Source organism: Dendronephthya gigantea, unplaced genomic scaffold (genome assembly GCF_004324835.1).
Source record: "Dendronephthya gigantea isolate DGI-Jeju-01 unplaced genomic scaffold, DenGig_1.0 000010F, whole genome shotgun sequence".
Lineage (NCBI taxonomy): Eukaryota > Metazoa > Cnidaria > Anthozoa > Malacalcyonacea > Nephtheidae > Dendronephthya > Dendronephthya gigantea.
This window is the reverse complement of record NW_021163020.1, coordinates 371,929-387,040: the sequence shown is the minus strand read 5'-3', so window position 1 is coordinate 387,040 and position 15,112 is coordinate 371,929. Positions and strand designations below refer to the sequence as shown.

Sequence of the window (15,112 nt, the reverse complement as noted above, 5' to 3'; positions counted from 1 at the left end):
GGACGTTCGTCGATAGAATTGTATTATTGTATAGTGTTTTTTTCTCGTACTAACTAACCTGTAGAAGACGCAAAACTTTGCAGAACAAGGCTGGATTCCACTTCCAGATGAATTTTTGGCTAGCGAAATATTTGCATATTTTCTTTTGAAATTCAAAAGAAAGTACGTAAATATTTCACTAGAGAACTTTTTCTCTCACGGCAACTAAAATATATTATTAAGGAATCGATGAGTTAATAGCATGGAATGAAAAATAGGCTCCGTGAAGAGTGATTCGATCGCCAAGACATTAGACATGCGAAACGTTCATTTGCGCACGAAGAACGGAGGGAAAAACCAGAATAAGCTTGTTTGTTTCTGAAAGCATAAATCAAGTATAGAAAGATTTCTTTGTAAAATTCTTTTATAATTTCGGAACTGCTTACGTATTAATGTGAAAATCAACAAAATTATGAATTAACCACTGAGCTATATAATATAATATATATAATGTGGGAATTCTTATATAGCTCAGTGGAATTAACATAGCCCAGTTTCATTGAACTCAAAAGAACTTCTTTTGAGTTCACTGGCCCAGTTTTACTTATCCAGTTCTTTTTGAGTTCAGTGGTAGAGGGAAAACAGGTGTGAGAGAGGGATATTTGATTATTTCAATACAATGTTTGTATTTTGAGGTGGCAGTTTTTAGAGAAAGATTCAAAGAGTTTCATCTAATTTTTTCCAGGTTCAAGATTGGCAAAGATGCCAGCAACCACCAAGAAGCCAGAACAGGCAGAGGAGCGAATTACAAGTCCTATTTTTTCGAGAGGAGCTTATGTATTTCCAAACGGTGACAAATACAATGGCGACTTTGTGCATTTGCCAGAAGGTGGTCTTTTAAGGCAAGGAAAAGGCGAACACATTGGAAATGATGGCTTGAGATATGAAGGGGATTGGCAAGACGATAAAATGCACGGCAAAGGAAAAATGACTTGTGCATCCGGTGCTGTTTATGAAGGAGATTTTGATATGAATCGTTTCCATGGCTACGGGAAATACACCTGGCCAAATGGCTCTGTTTTTGAGGGAAATTTTAACGAAAACAAAATGACAGGGGAAGGACGATACACTGATGTAAATAATGAAGTTTGGATGGGTGAATTTGCACGTAATTCTGCGCTTGATTTACGGTTTAAGTTAAATATGTAATTGTTCAAATGATTTATCTTATTTTACTGTAATAACATTTGGAATCTGACAGCAATTTATAAACAGGAAAACACAAAAGTGAAGACATATATCAGTCATTCAGATGTACATTTAAAAATCATCTTATGGATCTATTTATACAAGCAATTCAATTGTCCTAATGCAGATTAAGCATTTGTTTATTATCAAACATCACCAACCGGCCACTTGGATGTGAAATTAAAGTTGCATTTTTCCAAAAATGATGCTTATCTTCTCTAAGTTTGATATCTTGTCGTAGTTCCCCTACTTTTGAAAAACACTTAAAGTGATACTCCTTTGAGCCGGCCTTGCTGAGAATATTTACTTCATTTAAGACATGGTTGAATGTCATTCCTACAACCTCATTGCAACCATCAATGACCGTGGTGTTGACAGAACTCTCATTGTTAATGTTGTTAACAAAATGAAGTTTGTTCGGCTTTTCCAAAATGATAATTTCTTCATCAGCTGATGCTGTTGTTAAGCTTGGCATACATTTTGCTACATTCGGAAGTGGCTTTTCTAGTTCTCCGCTTGCATCACAGAGGTATGCCTCTCGCTTCTTGATATCAAAAATAATGACTTTGGTATGAGTGCAGAGAATTTTGCAACAAACTTCATCAAAAACATTTCTTGGGGGCAGACATGTCAGTTTAACATCATATTGAAGGTTTCCTTGAAAATCAATGACAAACATCTTGAATAATCTCTTCTCATCTGATTTATAACTTGCCAGCACATACAATTTGTTTTTACAGTTCGTATGCAAATGCTTGTTCTGGTTCAACTTCACAGAACAATTTTCACATTCTACTGAAATGGATATAATTTGTAATTCCTCTTTGGATTCCTCTTGTGCTTCTGCTTCTTTATTCAACCTCCAAAAGAGATGTAATGCACCATCTGCTATTCTCATAACAGATGAATTCATGGAACTGTTGTCCTTTGCAACAACCAATATCTCTCCTGTGCAGTTGATAGCAGACATGCTAGCATCTATATCAAATCCATTGCATTCTATGGTGCTTGACAAGTCTGGCATGGTTGTGTATGGTTTCCTCAATGGTTGCCCTAGAATTGGATGGTAGACACTTGCTGGTGTGTGTTCATCATCCTTGATCACAGGCCAGTCAAGGATAGCCACTGGCTTTCTTAGAAATCTCTTAGTAAAATTAGACACTCCCTTGCTTATATCCAGAACAGAACTAATGTTTTTGCTTTCCGTGTTATTTATATACCCAGCAAATTTAACCCAAATTGGTTTTTTTGGCTGTTCGGAATGCCCAGGAATAAAGAGACTTATAACATCCTGGCATTTGTGTAATTCCGAGATAATCTTCATGCTATTCTCAGCTGCTACAGTAAGATTCTCCAAGTTTCCTAGAATTTCCGTAACCAAGCGTGCTCTCGTCGCTGTCATCCTGTCTTCAAACATCAGAGAATCGTTTTCACAAATCTTCGAACATTCCTCGTTGCATTCCCGGAAACGTTGAGTGGCCCGTTCAAACTTTTTCTTCGCTTTCTCTTCTGATTTGATTTTTCGCAATTCTCCTTCGAGCTTCGAACCATCGGGCGTGTAAAAAATCAAATTTTCATCGTTATTTGAGACATCTTCTTCTGCCGGCTCTGGTCTTGCAAGTTGACTACCTTCCTCCAGATATTCATAGCACATTCCGAGGTCTCCAACAGCCGTTGTGAGATACGTGAAAGCACTTCGTAGATCATCACTTTTTTCATATTCTTGCAGAGCTGCACTCAATTTCAAGCATCTACTTTTCGATGATTTATCATCCACTAGGCCTTGGCATAATTCTGGGGAAAGAAACCGAAGGGTACCTATTAGTACACTGCACACAGTACTTGACATATTGAAACAAACTCCTAAAATTTAGTACTTGTCTGAAACCCGAGTCATGGGTCGAATATGATTATGTGGGGGGTTCCGGTCGTGTGCAGTGGATCATACAATCAACTTGGGAAGTTGCATGGTACAGCCTCTGATAAATACATAATCTACCGTGGTTTTACAGAGAGTTTTAAATTGATAGCACTAGAAGTTCTGCACAGAAGATCTGATTACTCGGGGCTTTCTTCTAGGAAGGAAGAGAGGGTAAAAATTCAACTAAAAACAGGGCGATTGTTTTGAGTATTTACATGCAGCGTTATTTTTGCTACTGAATGTTGCAAACCAATCAGCTGGGCAGTGATCCTGTAAAAATCTTTTACATTCTTGTTCAATATTTCAAAATATCGTTAAGGGCGTTTTTCATACGCACGTATGCATTTCAAACGCACGTAAAACAGGATGAGTTTATCCTTTCCATACGGGTTTTCCTGTTTAACCGGTTTTTGCATGTTTACATGCACGACTCTCTCCCACCCCCGCGCGCAGACAATTGCATAGTCGTGCTTTGATACATGCCAATATACGTACATGACTTGTACCCCGTATATGCAGGAAATGAATAAAATAATGAGTTTTGATGATCCGGACAAACTATAGTTAAACGACATTACTATTCAGCTTTATAAAACAGAACATACAATAGAACATTTTAATGTTTGATTTCATTTCTTCTCCCCTTTATCTGCAAAACTTGTTCGGCATATTGGGCATTGTGTTCTACAAAAAGATAAAAATCAGTATGTATGGCTTCCCGACGAATAGAAATTGTCATCCCAAAATCTGATTACCTATAATGTATCGAATATACTATTTGTGGAATATTTCTATCGTGGACACGGTTCTTATTTATATCATTTTGAGGCTGAGGGAACGTTAACCCACAAAAAACCAGTACAGGGTGATTTGCACATATCCCTCTCTATTATCATCGTCACTCAAGTTAAAGTTCAACAACTCAACAAGGTACACAAACGGATGAGCTCCCAACTTCCCGGGAACAAAACAAATGCTTTGTCCTCTCAATGATCAACTACATTATTTTGAAATAATACAACAAAGGTGTTGTTTACATACTGTCCGTTTCGCACCATCTGATTTGCGCATTCCTTGTGCACTTTGTGGGAACATGGTAGTATCTGACATCCTGTAAACGCATCCTAAAACGTAGTGAAATAACCTTGAACCAACACAGATCCTCCTTCGTTAGTTAAAATCAATCACAACAGTTCATTTCTTACTTCAAAACACACGCAACATTCATCGTGAGCAGAACCTTCACGACATCTGTGATTTCCTCTGAGATTGACATCCAAACACACACCACAGATATCACAATGGAATGAACGATCACCGTGTACCCTAAGAAAGGGAGAAAAAAATTGTCATCCTAGAATAATATCATATCAATTCGACGTCTCTTGCCAGGACTGTTAAGTTTTAAAAACAAGAAATTAGACAAAAAATCTTCGGAATCAAAGAAAACAACCTGATTCTACTCACGTATGTTATACGTACCTACAAATCCCACATTTGGTACAATGAAACGGGTGATTCTGTTTTCCAGTCAGATGCTGGCATATCGGGCAGAAATACTCTGCAAATTTTAGGTTACATTCAACACAACGAGGCGAGTCTTTTGGAAAATCTTGTACTCGACCACAACGACGGCATTTTAATTTCTTTATATCACGAGATTTAAGTTTTCTTTCACTGCACTGACTCTGAGAATTATGACAGCGATGACAAGGCCAGAAACGATTACAACATGCAAACTGAACTGTACAATATCGATCATAATGATCACAGGGATACTCCCTGTTTTCCACCCACTCTCTACTGTCTTCAACATCTTCACCCTGGGGAAGTGTAACACCCTCATTTTCCCCCTGGGTGAGTGTATTTTGTGCGCTTGAGTGTGCCCCCTCTGAATTTGAACTCCGCGATGTAAACTCGCCCCTGGGATCTCCTTCCTGGGTTAACGCAGGGTCTGTATTTGTAGTTTGATCCGATGTATTTTTATCGTCGTTAGATATGTTAGGAGAGATTTGTTCCTGGTTATCTTCCACAACATTCCCCGTCCCAGTCTCTGGAGGTTGTTGACCAGAATCAGTGGAGGAGCCCGCTTCCCTGTCCTCTTGTACAGGGTGAGCCGGGGATGTTGTAGTACGATGAGGTACATTACGGTACTTCCTTTGTAAAGGGTTATCTTGAATTTCATGTCCAGAAATAGACCACAATCCATCCTGGTCAGCAGTGTTGTCATTTTTTTCCGCGTCTGCAGTCAGATTTTGAATCACAGGAGGCTGGGAACTGGTTCCCAAATTTCCACCACGATCCTCGCTGCTACGATTCCTTTGACTCTGTTCCAAGTTTTGCCTGACTGCTGGAGTTTCTGCCTGAAGTAACCTATAGTCACCTTCCTGAATACAGTCCAGTAAGTGTACGAGATCAACACGTTCAATCTCGTAAAGTCCAATTCTAATGTACTCAGTATTTCCAATTCTTATCAAATCTCGATTCTCTAATTCTTTGAAAAACTCGATGCCGTTTGGAATGTCTCTAAGAACTCTTAAAGGAATAACCCGACCAACATAACGCCTCAGTTCTTCCCAGCTTGAAACAGTCATTCGCGTTACAATGCATTGCAACAGAGTCTGTAGAGGAATAGAACTCACAGTCTGGACGGCACTTCCAGAACTAATTTCATGTGCATTGACTGGTACAACTGACGACTGACCATCCTTAGACTGATTAGCTGGGTTCTGGTCATCGTCAAAAACCTCGCGAATTCTAGAAAACTTTTGAACCAAAGTATTGAGAGCTTTTAATAACCTTCGCTTTTGAAAAACCATCTCGTTCATTTCAATTAGAAAGTCTCCCTGGCTGATGATACGAGTTTTGCTAGCCATGGTGTCCTTCTTGTCTGACTCACCCAGAGGGACACGAGCATTGATTATATTCATTATATCGTTATTTAATTTTATAAGTTGCCCTACAATTGTTTCAAGCTTGTTAAAATCTTCGCCAGGAATACTGGTTTTCCCATTAGCTATCGATACAAAAGTAATCCCACCACATTTTCCAAAGAATATCCATTGATCAGCGCTTGCTGAATTTAATATCCTTCTTAATATTAAGTTACAATTGAAACAGTCGCAAGGATCAACAAAAGATGCTGTGTTGTTTGAACTATCGTCAGATGAGGTAAAGTCTTTAAAGGTTGTTAATATAAAAAGATCATGAACTTTAATTTCATGGATTTTTGACAGACCCTGCCGTGCCAGAAGAAGACAATTATCGCATTTTGTTAAATATTTCAAAAATGGTTTAAATTCTGTCATGCTTTCAGAAATGGTATGCATAGTCTTTTCTTGTAGTGGGAATTTTTCAGGACTCCTCGCTACAAATATTGAAAAGCAATTTTTCTGTTTAGTCTCAACAGAGGCTTGCCCAGACTCTTGACTTTCCTCAGTGGCACCGTTTACTGCCATGTAGTCCGCGGTCAAATATATTTCCTAGTTGTCGAGTGACGGCTGAAAACTATAAAAAATATTCACATTTATAGCATGACGTTTTGAAGACCTATTATATAGTACATTATCAAGTACCTGGTTACACCTTGCTTAGACGAAATTTAATAGGCATTTGATAATTCTATTTTATAATAAATTACAAACAGTACCTTCTTCGTTGTCGTTATGTTCAACTGCTGGGCTAACATATTATAAGCATGACTCTAATTTCTCGCCTTAAATATAGTTAGGCTATATTTAGTCATATAGTTATTTATAGAAGGCCAAAATGCTAAGTAATGCGTGTAGGAGTTTAATAAAGAAAATAAAATATTACTATATACATTTTGTGCATTGTCACTTTTAATTCTAATAATTTCTAATCAAATGTTGTAGCAACAAAAACTTCTCGACGTCTCGATACGTCAGGATAACAATGTGAATCAATTCTACTGACGAAGGCCTTCAAGGTGGCAAACATCAAGAATTTTCTTTGTCTATTCTGTTTAAAGTGGTGGTTATGATCAAGTTGTTATATTTGAAAGCATGGCTACACCAAAATGTATCATATATAATTTTAATCAACAAGAATATTATATATCGGTTAGTTCACACGATCAAATTTTGTCGGAACTAGTATAAACACTTGTGAAGGATGCTTTGTATATATGACGTACAAAAGACCGTACGCGTAATATATATACGGCAACCAAAATATATAAAAAATCGTTTGAAACAAGCAAGATGTATGTGTAATATTCTTTCTTGATAAATTGTGGACATTGATTGACTTTAAATACTGTAATATATATATACGAAGTTTTACTATAGAAAGTTCTAGTTGTGAAAGCATATAATTATGCAAAGGGGAAAGGGATTTCCCCCTTTTCAGTTTTTGCGCTTCTACAAGCAATAAAACATCAAAATTGAACTTAAAGCTTGACTATTCACTACAACTATACGCACAATTAAGATTGACAGTATATTTTTTATAAGATTGCCATAGTTCCCTATGAAAATCATGTTGAATAGATATATGTATTTATATCGCCCCTACATGATGGGGGCACATTTCTTAGTTACCCAAATCACACGGCAATCCTATCCCTCTACCTTCCCCCACCCCACCCCCACACATAGCGTTTGTTAATGCCTACTTTACACATAAATTTTCCTATACTATGGCAAGTCTTCTATATAATTCCTTCATCATATACAACTATAATAGGGATAGCCCCTGTAATGACGATGGTCGCCAACGTAACATTGTGCAGAATAACAAGACCAGATCCGCAACTACAGTAGAGTTTTACCTTTAAACGTCGCTTTATTAGCAGCTGTAATTTACTAATGATCTGTTTGTTAAATTGTCCCTATAAGCAGTAGAAATTGTATTTATTCTTCCAGTAACGCAACTCCATTATGTTTGAAATGTGACTATAACTTTAAGCAGGGCAGTCAAGGAAATAATGTGCGGCCTAATTTCCCATCTGTCAAAAGGACTACAAAAGGCATGTTAGGTTAATGCCTTTCTTAAGTTGGTAAAACACACATATAAGAATGACTATTACGCGAGAAACAAATTTCAGCTCTTATAACAAAAAAGAATGAGGGATTCAAGAAAAACTAAAAATTAAGAACCGTACAGTTACGCCATTTATCAAGACGTCATCATATCTCGTCGGTCCGCAAAAGAAAACACTCTATTAGTCCAATTAGTTGTGAGAAATACGTAGCCGTACCTGTTTAAAAGTTCGTTTTAAATGCCTATATTTTCACTGAAATTTTAAATGATATTTTCGTCTTGTAATGGATGTGAACGAGAGAATTAGTTATAATTTTTGTACGTAATATTCGAGATTACAATCATCTAACAGGTGGACAGGCATATTTACATAGCTATCTGTCTGTACCGCTCATTGTTATTAATGAATTTGATGTTATTAATGAAGAGTGAAAAAAGAGATTTCTCTTAAATTATGAAAATGAAATTTGAAAGGAAATTGATCGAAATGAAAGTAAAATACGTCCCTGACTTCATATCCTCCTCCTGTTAATTAGCTAGAACTCCCGAACATAAGAACTAATACTTGTCTCCATTTATTATATATAATACAAGGTTTGCTGGCATTAAAAATGAATGTCTAGCATTTACAAATTAGATAAGTTCCAATATAACGAAGGAGCTATTTACAAAATATGAACAAAATACAATGACAAAATACAGATGCAAATGTATCAATTTCTAAGGGTATTCTCTGTCTTCCGAAGGATCAAGTTTATACTACCCTACCTTTTTCGGGGTCCGTGGATTCAATTGTTTCTCTACTGGCTTGTGATGTACTTGATACTTGACCAACCAGTCTTGAGATCATCATCCGACTTGACTAGAGGTGAAAGAATAAGAAAATATTTCAAGGCAGGAAGGAAGGATTACTTGAACTATAATCAAACGCTCTAACTTCCCTGTTTCTAAGAAATTGTGTAAACGTACTTTTATTATTTCTTTTGCTTTCTCCGTTGCTTCCTTCGCTCTTTTTCTCTCCTCGTGAAGAGCTTTGTGATGATCGACGTTATCCTGTTGTAAAACTGATTGTATCTTTCTACAGAAAGCATTAAAGAGGATCAACAGAAAGTTTCGCACGTGTTTTCTTCTCTTCTTTCCAACACAACATCATTACCTCGATTTATCAAGCTCTGACTGAAGATTAGCGAATTTATTCTTAAACCATTCGTGAGCCTCTTGCAAATTAACAGCAACCTTTAAAAGGGTGTATATACAATGAGTCAGACTTTCACTGTGATGATTTTCATTTTGGAGTGTTAAAGGAAATATTTCCTGCTGTATGTTTATTATGCTAAAGTAATTATTAACTTCATGGTGAGAGACATAATAAGTTCAGAAAAACCTGCTGAGATTCATAATTCACTTCTTCTAGCTGTCGCTCAGTCACATCCTGTTTTACTTTCAATTGTTTTTGGTGATTCTTTAATTTCTTAAAATAAATTCAATAATTTCCTGTGTTAGCAGCAAGAACAATTAACAATAGTAAGAAAAGTGATATTCTGTCTGCAGGATGATCGACGTACATAATAATCCATCTCAAGATCTTTTCTTCGCATTCTTTCTCTCTTAATTTTATCATCTTTTTGGCTTTAATAATGAAAGAAAAATATTCTTACAGAACGGGAGGAAATAAAAAGATCGAACCCGTACAGTAGTCAAGCTAAATACCTGCAAAGTAAACTGGTTCCTTGTTGTGCCTCGGCCAAGTTCCTGAACTCTTCTTGAAGATCTGTCAGCTGTGATATAAATTCCTGGAGAGAACGAGCCTGGAAAACACCCAGAGACAAATGTATTAATATTGTTTAACGATGATTGAAACCTTTAAGCCATCTGTTGTACAATCATATTAAAATAATTATACCTGTTCCATATTATTTTGCGTGTATTCTGATTTGAGTTTTTCCAATATTGCAAGTTCATGGCTCATCACCTAAAGTTATAAAAAAGACACGCAGCTGAGTCCGTGCACACAACGCTGCATTGTGCAAGAATTGCTTGACATCTCTCTACTAAACAACACAATATTTATTTCCAGTTTCTCCGTAGCTAGTCAAACTAGACCTTACATGCAGAAGAAGAGCTTGAAGACTGAAATCAGTAAAATTTCTTTGGGAAAACATTTGATTATATTCTTACATTAATTCTGTCTCTTGCTGTTTCTAGTTCAGTGTGTTGCTCGGATTGCAGTTTCAAACAAGCGTCTAATTCATTTTTAGTTTGTCGTAATTTTTCCTTCAATTTTTTCTGCTTACTCTCAGCTTCCTCTTGCCCAGTCTTCAAGGCCGTGTTCTCGTCTTTCAAAGCATTTTTTAGTTTTACCATTTCCTGGAAATCCTTGCGTAACTAAAGAGATGTTGAATTAGCATGAAAGAAGGCAAATATGCATAATCTTGGACAAGTAAAATCAATGAAGTATCAATGCCAAAAATACAATTAATACGAGTAGATAAATTCCTCAAACAAAGAGACATATTTCCTAACTGTATAACTACCAGCTGTATAGCTGTCAAAGATACATTGGTCTGCATGCCGGCCATCTCCCCAAAATTACATCCACTTAATCGTACCTTTGCAATTTCTCTTTTATGAAGCTTCTTCACCTCTCTCATCTGCGTATCGAATTCCTTTTTCACATCATCCACTTTTGTTTCCAAGGCAACAGCCTCTATTTCCATCTCTTTCTTGACGTTAACAGAGGATGCTCGTAACTTCTTAATCTCGTTATTTTTCTGTCTCAATTCATTCGCCAATCCTTCCAGAGATTCTTGAAGATCTCTGTTTGTCTTCATCAATGGTTCTACAGTCTTCAGTAACTTCTCTCGGTCTTTTTCCAGCAACAAGAGTGTTTCGCGAACAGTGGTCACCTCTTGTAATTCAGCCTCATTTTGGTGGGTTAGTTTAGCCTTCAATGACTCAACTTCTCCATTTAAACCCATAATCCTTGTCTCAGTTTCTGATCTGGTTAGGAGGAATATGTTAGAACAACTGTATGACGTCGTTAAGCAAGTAATTACAGAACTCACGAGAGTTTTAGGTGCTAATGTTTCAATCTAGTTTCTTTAAAAAGAATCAAACTATTAAAATACGTTTATATCACCTTTCTTTATCAAGATAGCTCAGCCGGCTGTCTCGTTTACCCAGCTCAGTTTGAAGAGTTTCGCAAGAGGACTGAAGCTGAGTATGTGACGTAATCACAGCATCAAGTGTTCCCGCTAATTTTTTATTGTCGTCCTTGGCTTGGAGAAGAGCACTCCGTAAAGAATCGATCTGAGAAAATGAAAGATATGGGATCAAGATTCACCGCAACCTCACTCCTGTATCACTGAGACTCTAATTTGAAGTCATAGCGTTAACCTGTTTAGAATATTTTCTTTCATATTGGTCAGCCTCGCTTATGACCCGTGCTGTTGTTTTCTCAGCCTCTTCTCGTTCCCTGACCAATAACTCAGCTTCCTTTTCTTTACCCAATGCAAAACTTCTCAACTAAAAAAATCAGCAAATGCATGCCTTGGATGTGGAGATAATTCATGCCACAATCATGCATACTTAGGAGATGGTAATGAGCTATGCCTATGTTCCAAGTTTAGGATAGGAAATGAATCCAACAGCTGAGCTAAATTCAGCCATATTCATATCTTCCCAGTCTAATCTTCTCTTCAGGACAGAGGAAGAAATAAGAGCGCCATACATGAATTATCACGTTAAAGTTTGTTCATAATACCTCTCGTACTTTCCTTTCAACTGCTTTAACGTTTGACATCAAGTTCTCATTTTCCGTCTGTTTATAAAAATTATATTTCACGCAGTGCTCTGGAGACAACGAATATTTTGATCAATATTTAATTATCTAAATCTCGGTGTTTACTTGTAAAACGCCATTCTCATAGGCTAGTTTTCTTTTATCTTCCACCATGTTCTGTAGAGCGACGTTAATACGATCGTGATTTGTCTGTCAGGAAAAAATGCTCATGATTCAGGAGAACTTTCTCATGTTCGAAGATAAAACTACTCTTAAACTAAAAGTTAAAACATTCATACCAGTTGGTGTTCTAACTCAGCTAAACGTGTTCTCGCTGTTTCACAATCCTCCTGAAGTTGTGCGTTTTCTTCACATATTTTATTGTATTCGATCTAAATTAAGACGCGCGGTAATATGTTCATAAAAATTCCACTTTTGGTAAATACGCTACCTGTTCTGACTGCCTGTCAGTCTTCCCGGGTACTCTCTGTTGATTAGCAAGAATGGCCGAGTTTTTAATCTGAAACTAAATGATCTCCTTTGGTGGTGATAAATGGAAGGAATCATTGAGATTGACTGCGGAAAATGATCCCCGAGGACTCTCGTATATACCGCAACTTCTCCACAACACTGTAATACTCAACTAAGCTGAAAACTAGTCTGTACCTGCATCTGTGTTTGTGTTGAGTCCAATAATACCTTTCTGTTATCAAGCTCAGCAACAAGAGATATCTTTTCAGAGACAAACTGGTCTAAATCATGTTTGATCTAGAAAGAAAAGATCATGGTTATGATTGAAGCAAGTTAGTCAAGCCTACAGAAACAGCACGAAGGATGCAACAGTATAATTTAATATTAAAACCTCAGTTAATACTTGATCATTCTCTTCAATCATTTTTTCACGATCTGCAGTTAATTTTTGCAAAATATCTTTTAGATTCATCAACTCCACATCCTATAGCAGCAATAAAATTTTAACAAACCATCATACCTTGAAGAAGCATTTCCATCAGCAGAATTTTGCTAACCTATACTATATTATTATTAACCAAATAATATCTACCTTTTTCTTCAACAGTTCCTGAAGTGAATTATTTTCTTCTTTAAGCCTTTTACTGTTAAAAAAGCATCATATTTTGAGTGTAAAACTCCATGAAATATCTCTTCTCAGTCCTCACACTTTAATTTTCACTATTATTTCCCAACGTTATAAATCTTACATTTCTTTTTCTCCTTCTAAAATTGCTTGCTTTTCTTTTCTTAACTCCTGGAAGATACTTTCTTTAGCTTCATCAAGCAATCTATCCTGTTCTTTGAGTTTCTCTCCAAACATTTGCCTTTCTTTTTCAACAGAGTCTCGATGTTTTGCCACCAAAATCTTGTTATCTTTTTCCATTACTTGCAGAGCTTCATTTGTTCCTTTAAAACGTTTTTCCAAGTCCAAATTAACTTCCTAAAAAGAAGGAAATTTTATATATTATAGTTTTTTACAGTCCAAATCTATATCTGAATTAACTGGTACATTAACTGGTACAATTCCAACAGATAAATTTATATGTCTGGTTTTAAAGCTTATCTACAAATAACCTACCTTTAAAGTTTCACTGGATTTCCGTACATTTTCTAGTTGTTGTCTTAACTCCTTATTTTCACGTTTTATTTTTGAAATGTTTGAATCTAAATCCTTCAAACAATATCCACAATTAATGGATTAAATTGCACACTTAAGAATTAGACAAATACTAATACAAGACATTAATTAATATAATGTCACAACAGATAATTAACCAATCTTACCTTTCTCTCATTTGAAATATTTAAAAGTTTTGACTCCATTTCGTCTGAAAATAAATTTTTACTATTGGTTAATTTCAATTGCATATCGTGTCCTGACAATTTCAATTCATTACCTGCTTCATGTTTTAATCTTTCAACCAAATTCTCCAGTTGCATCCTAGTTTGGTATTCCCTATTATATTGTGTTCTGCTCTTATTTAATTCCTTTTTCAATCTTGCACAATCACCAGAAAACAATTTCATTTCCTGATTTTCTCTTTCAACCAGTTTTTCCATCTCCGCAACCCGACTTAAGAGGTCCTCATGAGAATCCTCAAAGTTCTCCCGTAGACCTTTCTCATGATTGAGCCGCTCTCTAAGCTGAACATAATACATACAACATTATTATCCCACTACAAGCATACTATTGACAGTCTAACACAAGATATATCTGCCAATCTCTTGATACCAGCTGATATATACTACTGTTTTACTGTGCACACTAGAGTCTCAAAACATAAGCACTATATGCAAGAATGAAGATGGTTCCTATGGTCCTACCTCATTGATTTGTATTGTTAACCTATCACTTGTTGCTTTTAGTTCCTTTACTTTTTCAACTACATTTACATTTGAACCAGATTTGATGTTAAGAACATCCCTTAATTTTTGAAAATCCAGTTCAGTCTGAACTCTAAATTTCTCACTTTCATCAAGAGTTTTCCTAGCATTAACCAAGTCTTTTTTTAATTTTTTCAACTCTTTTTCATATGATTCATTTGCGCTAAGTGTTCCTGCGACAGAATCTTTGTTCATCAGGGTTTTTTCAGCCTCCAAGCTAACCAGAGCAAGCTTTAAAGAGTGGACAATGCTTTCTGTACGGCAAACACGAGATACTAATTCCTGATAATTGTTTTTCAAAATTTCATACTTTCCTTCTTCATACTTATCAAGTTCAAAAGGTGCTATAGTTTCAATGACACTTCGTCTTCCAGTATTACTTGGTGTCTTAGCAATATCACTCTTAAAACCATATCTTGATAAATGCTCAGATAGTTTCTTTGCTTCATTTTCTGCTTGATCCAATCTGTCATGAAGCAATTTTAAAGTCTTCTCAGGAGGCGAGCTGTTTGTTTTTGAAGGAGATAAAATAGCCCTATCCATCTTAACTCTCGGGAGATCTTGTCCTATACTCTAGGAAAATAAATCTTGGTTTGCAAATTGCAATAAAAATTTAAAAAATGCGCCAAAACTGGCAGCTTTATTATTATATTTTTTAATTAATTTCCGCGGCCATATGTTCAATCACAGGTAGCCCGCTATCGTGTTGCTTCCCATGAAGTATCTCTATCCTTAATTCAACTGCTGACTATCATCGCAGGCGCCGCCATTTTTTTTCAGTG

The 15,112-nt window shown here is 36.2% G+C and overlaps 3 protein-coding genes across 4 annotated transcripts; 1 reads left to right on the top strand and 2 right to left on the bottom strand.

Moving 5' to 3' along the window:
• Window positions 1-741: 741 nt before the first annotated feature.
• On the top strand, window positions 742-1,188 carry LOC114517916 (MORN repeat-containing protein 2-like). Its single transcript, XM_028537766.1, has one exon. It carries the CDS (start codon window positions 742-744, stop codon window positions 1,186-1,188), a length of 447 nt encoding a protein of 148 aa, XP_028393567.1.
• A 1,746-nt stretch (window positions 1,189-2,934) lies between these two features.
• On the bottom strand, window positions 2,935-6,737 carry LOC114518148. Its single transcript, XM_028538084.1, has 5 exons — window positions 4,631-6,737; window positions 4,354-4,474; window positions 4,190-4,272; window positions 3,754-3,832; window positions 2,935-3,021 (listed from the first exon to the last, which is right to left on the bottom strand). The coding sequence occupies exons 1-4, from the start codon at window positions 6,604-6,606 to the stop codon at window positions 3,778-3,780; spliced, it is 2,235 nt and encodes a 744-aa protein (XP_028393885.1). The 5' UTR covers window positions 6,607-6,737; the 3' UTR covers window positions 2,935-3,021; window positions 3,754-3,777.
• Window positions 6,591-14,916, bottom strand: LOC114518146 (coiled-coil domain-containing protein 150-like). 2 transcript variants are annotated; one of them, XM_028538082.1, is made up of 24 exons: window positions 14,271-14,916; window positions 13,844-14,090; window positions 13,731-13,774; window positions 13,525-13,617; window positions 13,154-13,386; window positions 12,997-13,048; window positions 12,796-12,888; window positions 12,633-12,701; window positions 12,233-12,325; window positions 12,060-12,143; window positions 11,916-11,972; window positions 11,549-11,677; window positions 11,292-11,461; window positions 10,762-11,152; window positions 10,331-10,537; window positions 10,056-10,124; window positions 9,863-9,960; window positions 9,718-9,781; window positions 9,537-9,623; window positions 9,309-9,388; window positions 9,122-9,230; window positions 8,921-9,014; window positions 7,941-8,000; window positions 6,591-6,655 (listed from the first exon to the last, which is right to left on the bottom strand). In XM_028538082.1, the coding sequence occupies exons 1-23, from the start codon at window positions 14,871-14,873 to the stop codon at window positions 7,990-7,992; spliced, it is 3,177 nt and encodes a 1,058-aa protein (XP_028393883.1). In that variant the 5' UTR covers window positions 14,874-14,916; the 3' UTR covers window positions 6,591-6,655; window positions 7,941-7,989. The 2 variants fall into 2 exon arrangements, with proteins under 2 accessions (XP_028393883.1, XP_028393884.1); XM_028538083.1 differs by lacking the exon at window positions 6,591-6,655 and adding an exon at window positions 6,841-6,863.
• Between the last annotated feature and the right edge of the window lie 196 nt (window positions 14,917-15,112).

Bases quoted from the DNA above. Each gene is read 5' to 3' on its own strand.
- LOC114517916 (XM_028537766.1), top strand. From the start codon at position 742: ATGCCAGCAACCACCAAGAAGCCAGAACAGGCAGAGGAGCGAATTACA.
- LOC114518148 (XM_028538084.1), bottom strand. From the start codon at position 6,606: ATGGCAGTAAACGGTGCCACTGAGGAAAGTCAAGAGTCTGGGCAAGCC. The intron at 4,475-4,630 runs GTACGTATAACA...TCCCTTTCTTAG, and splicing joins ACCAAATGTGGGATTTGTAG to GGTACACGGTGATCGTTCAT. The intron at 3,833-4,189 runs GTATGTAAACAA...ATCTTTTTGTAG, and splicing joins CAGATGGTGCGAAACGGACA to AACACAATGCCCAATATGCC.
- LOC114518146 (XM_028538082.1), bottom strand. From the start codon at position 14,873: ATGGATAGGGCTATTTTATCTCCTTCAAAAACAAACAGCTCGCCTCCT. The intron at 12,326-12,632 runs GTATTATTGGAC...GTCTTAATTTAG, and splicing joins CTGAGCTTGATAACAGAAAG to ATCGAATACAATAAAATATG. The intron at 10,125-10,330 runs GTAAGAATATAA...TTATAACTTTAG, and splicing joins CAGCAAGAGACAGAATTAAT to GTGATGAGCCATGAACTTGC.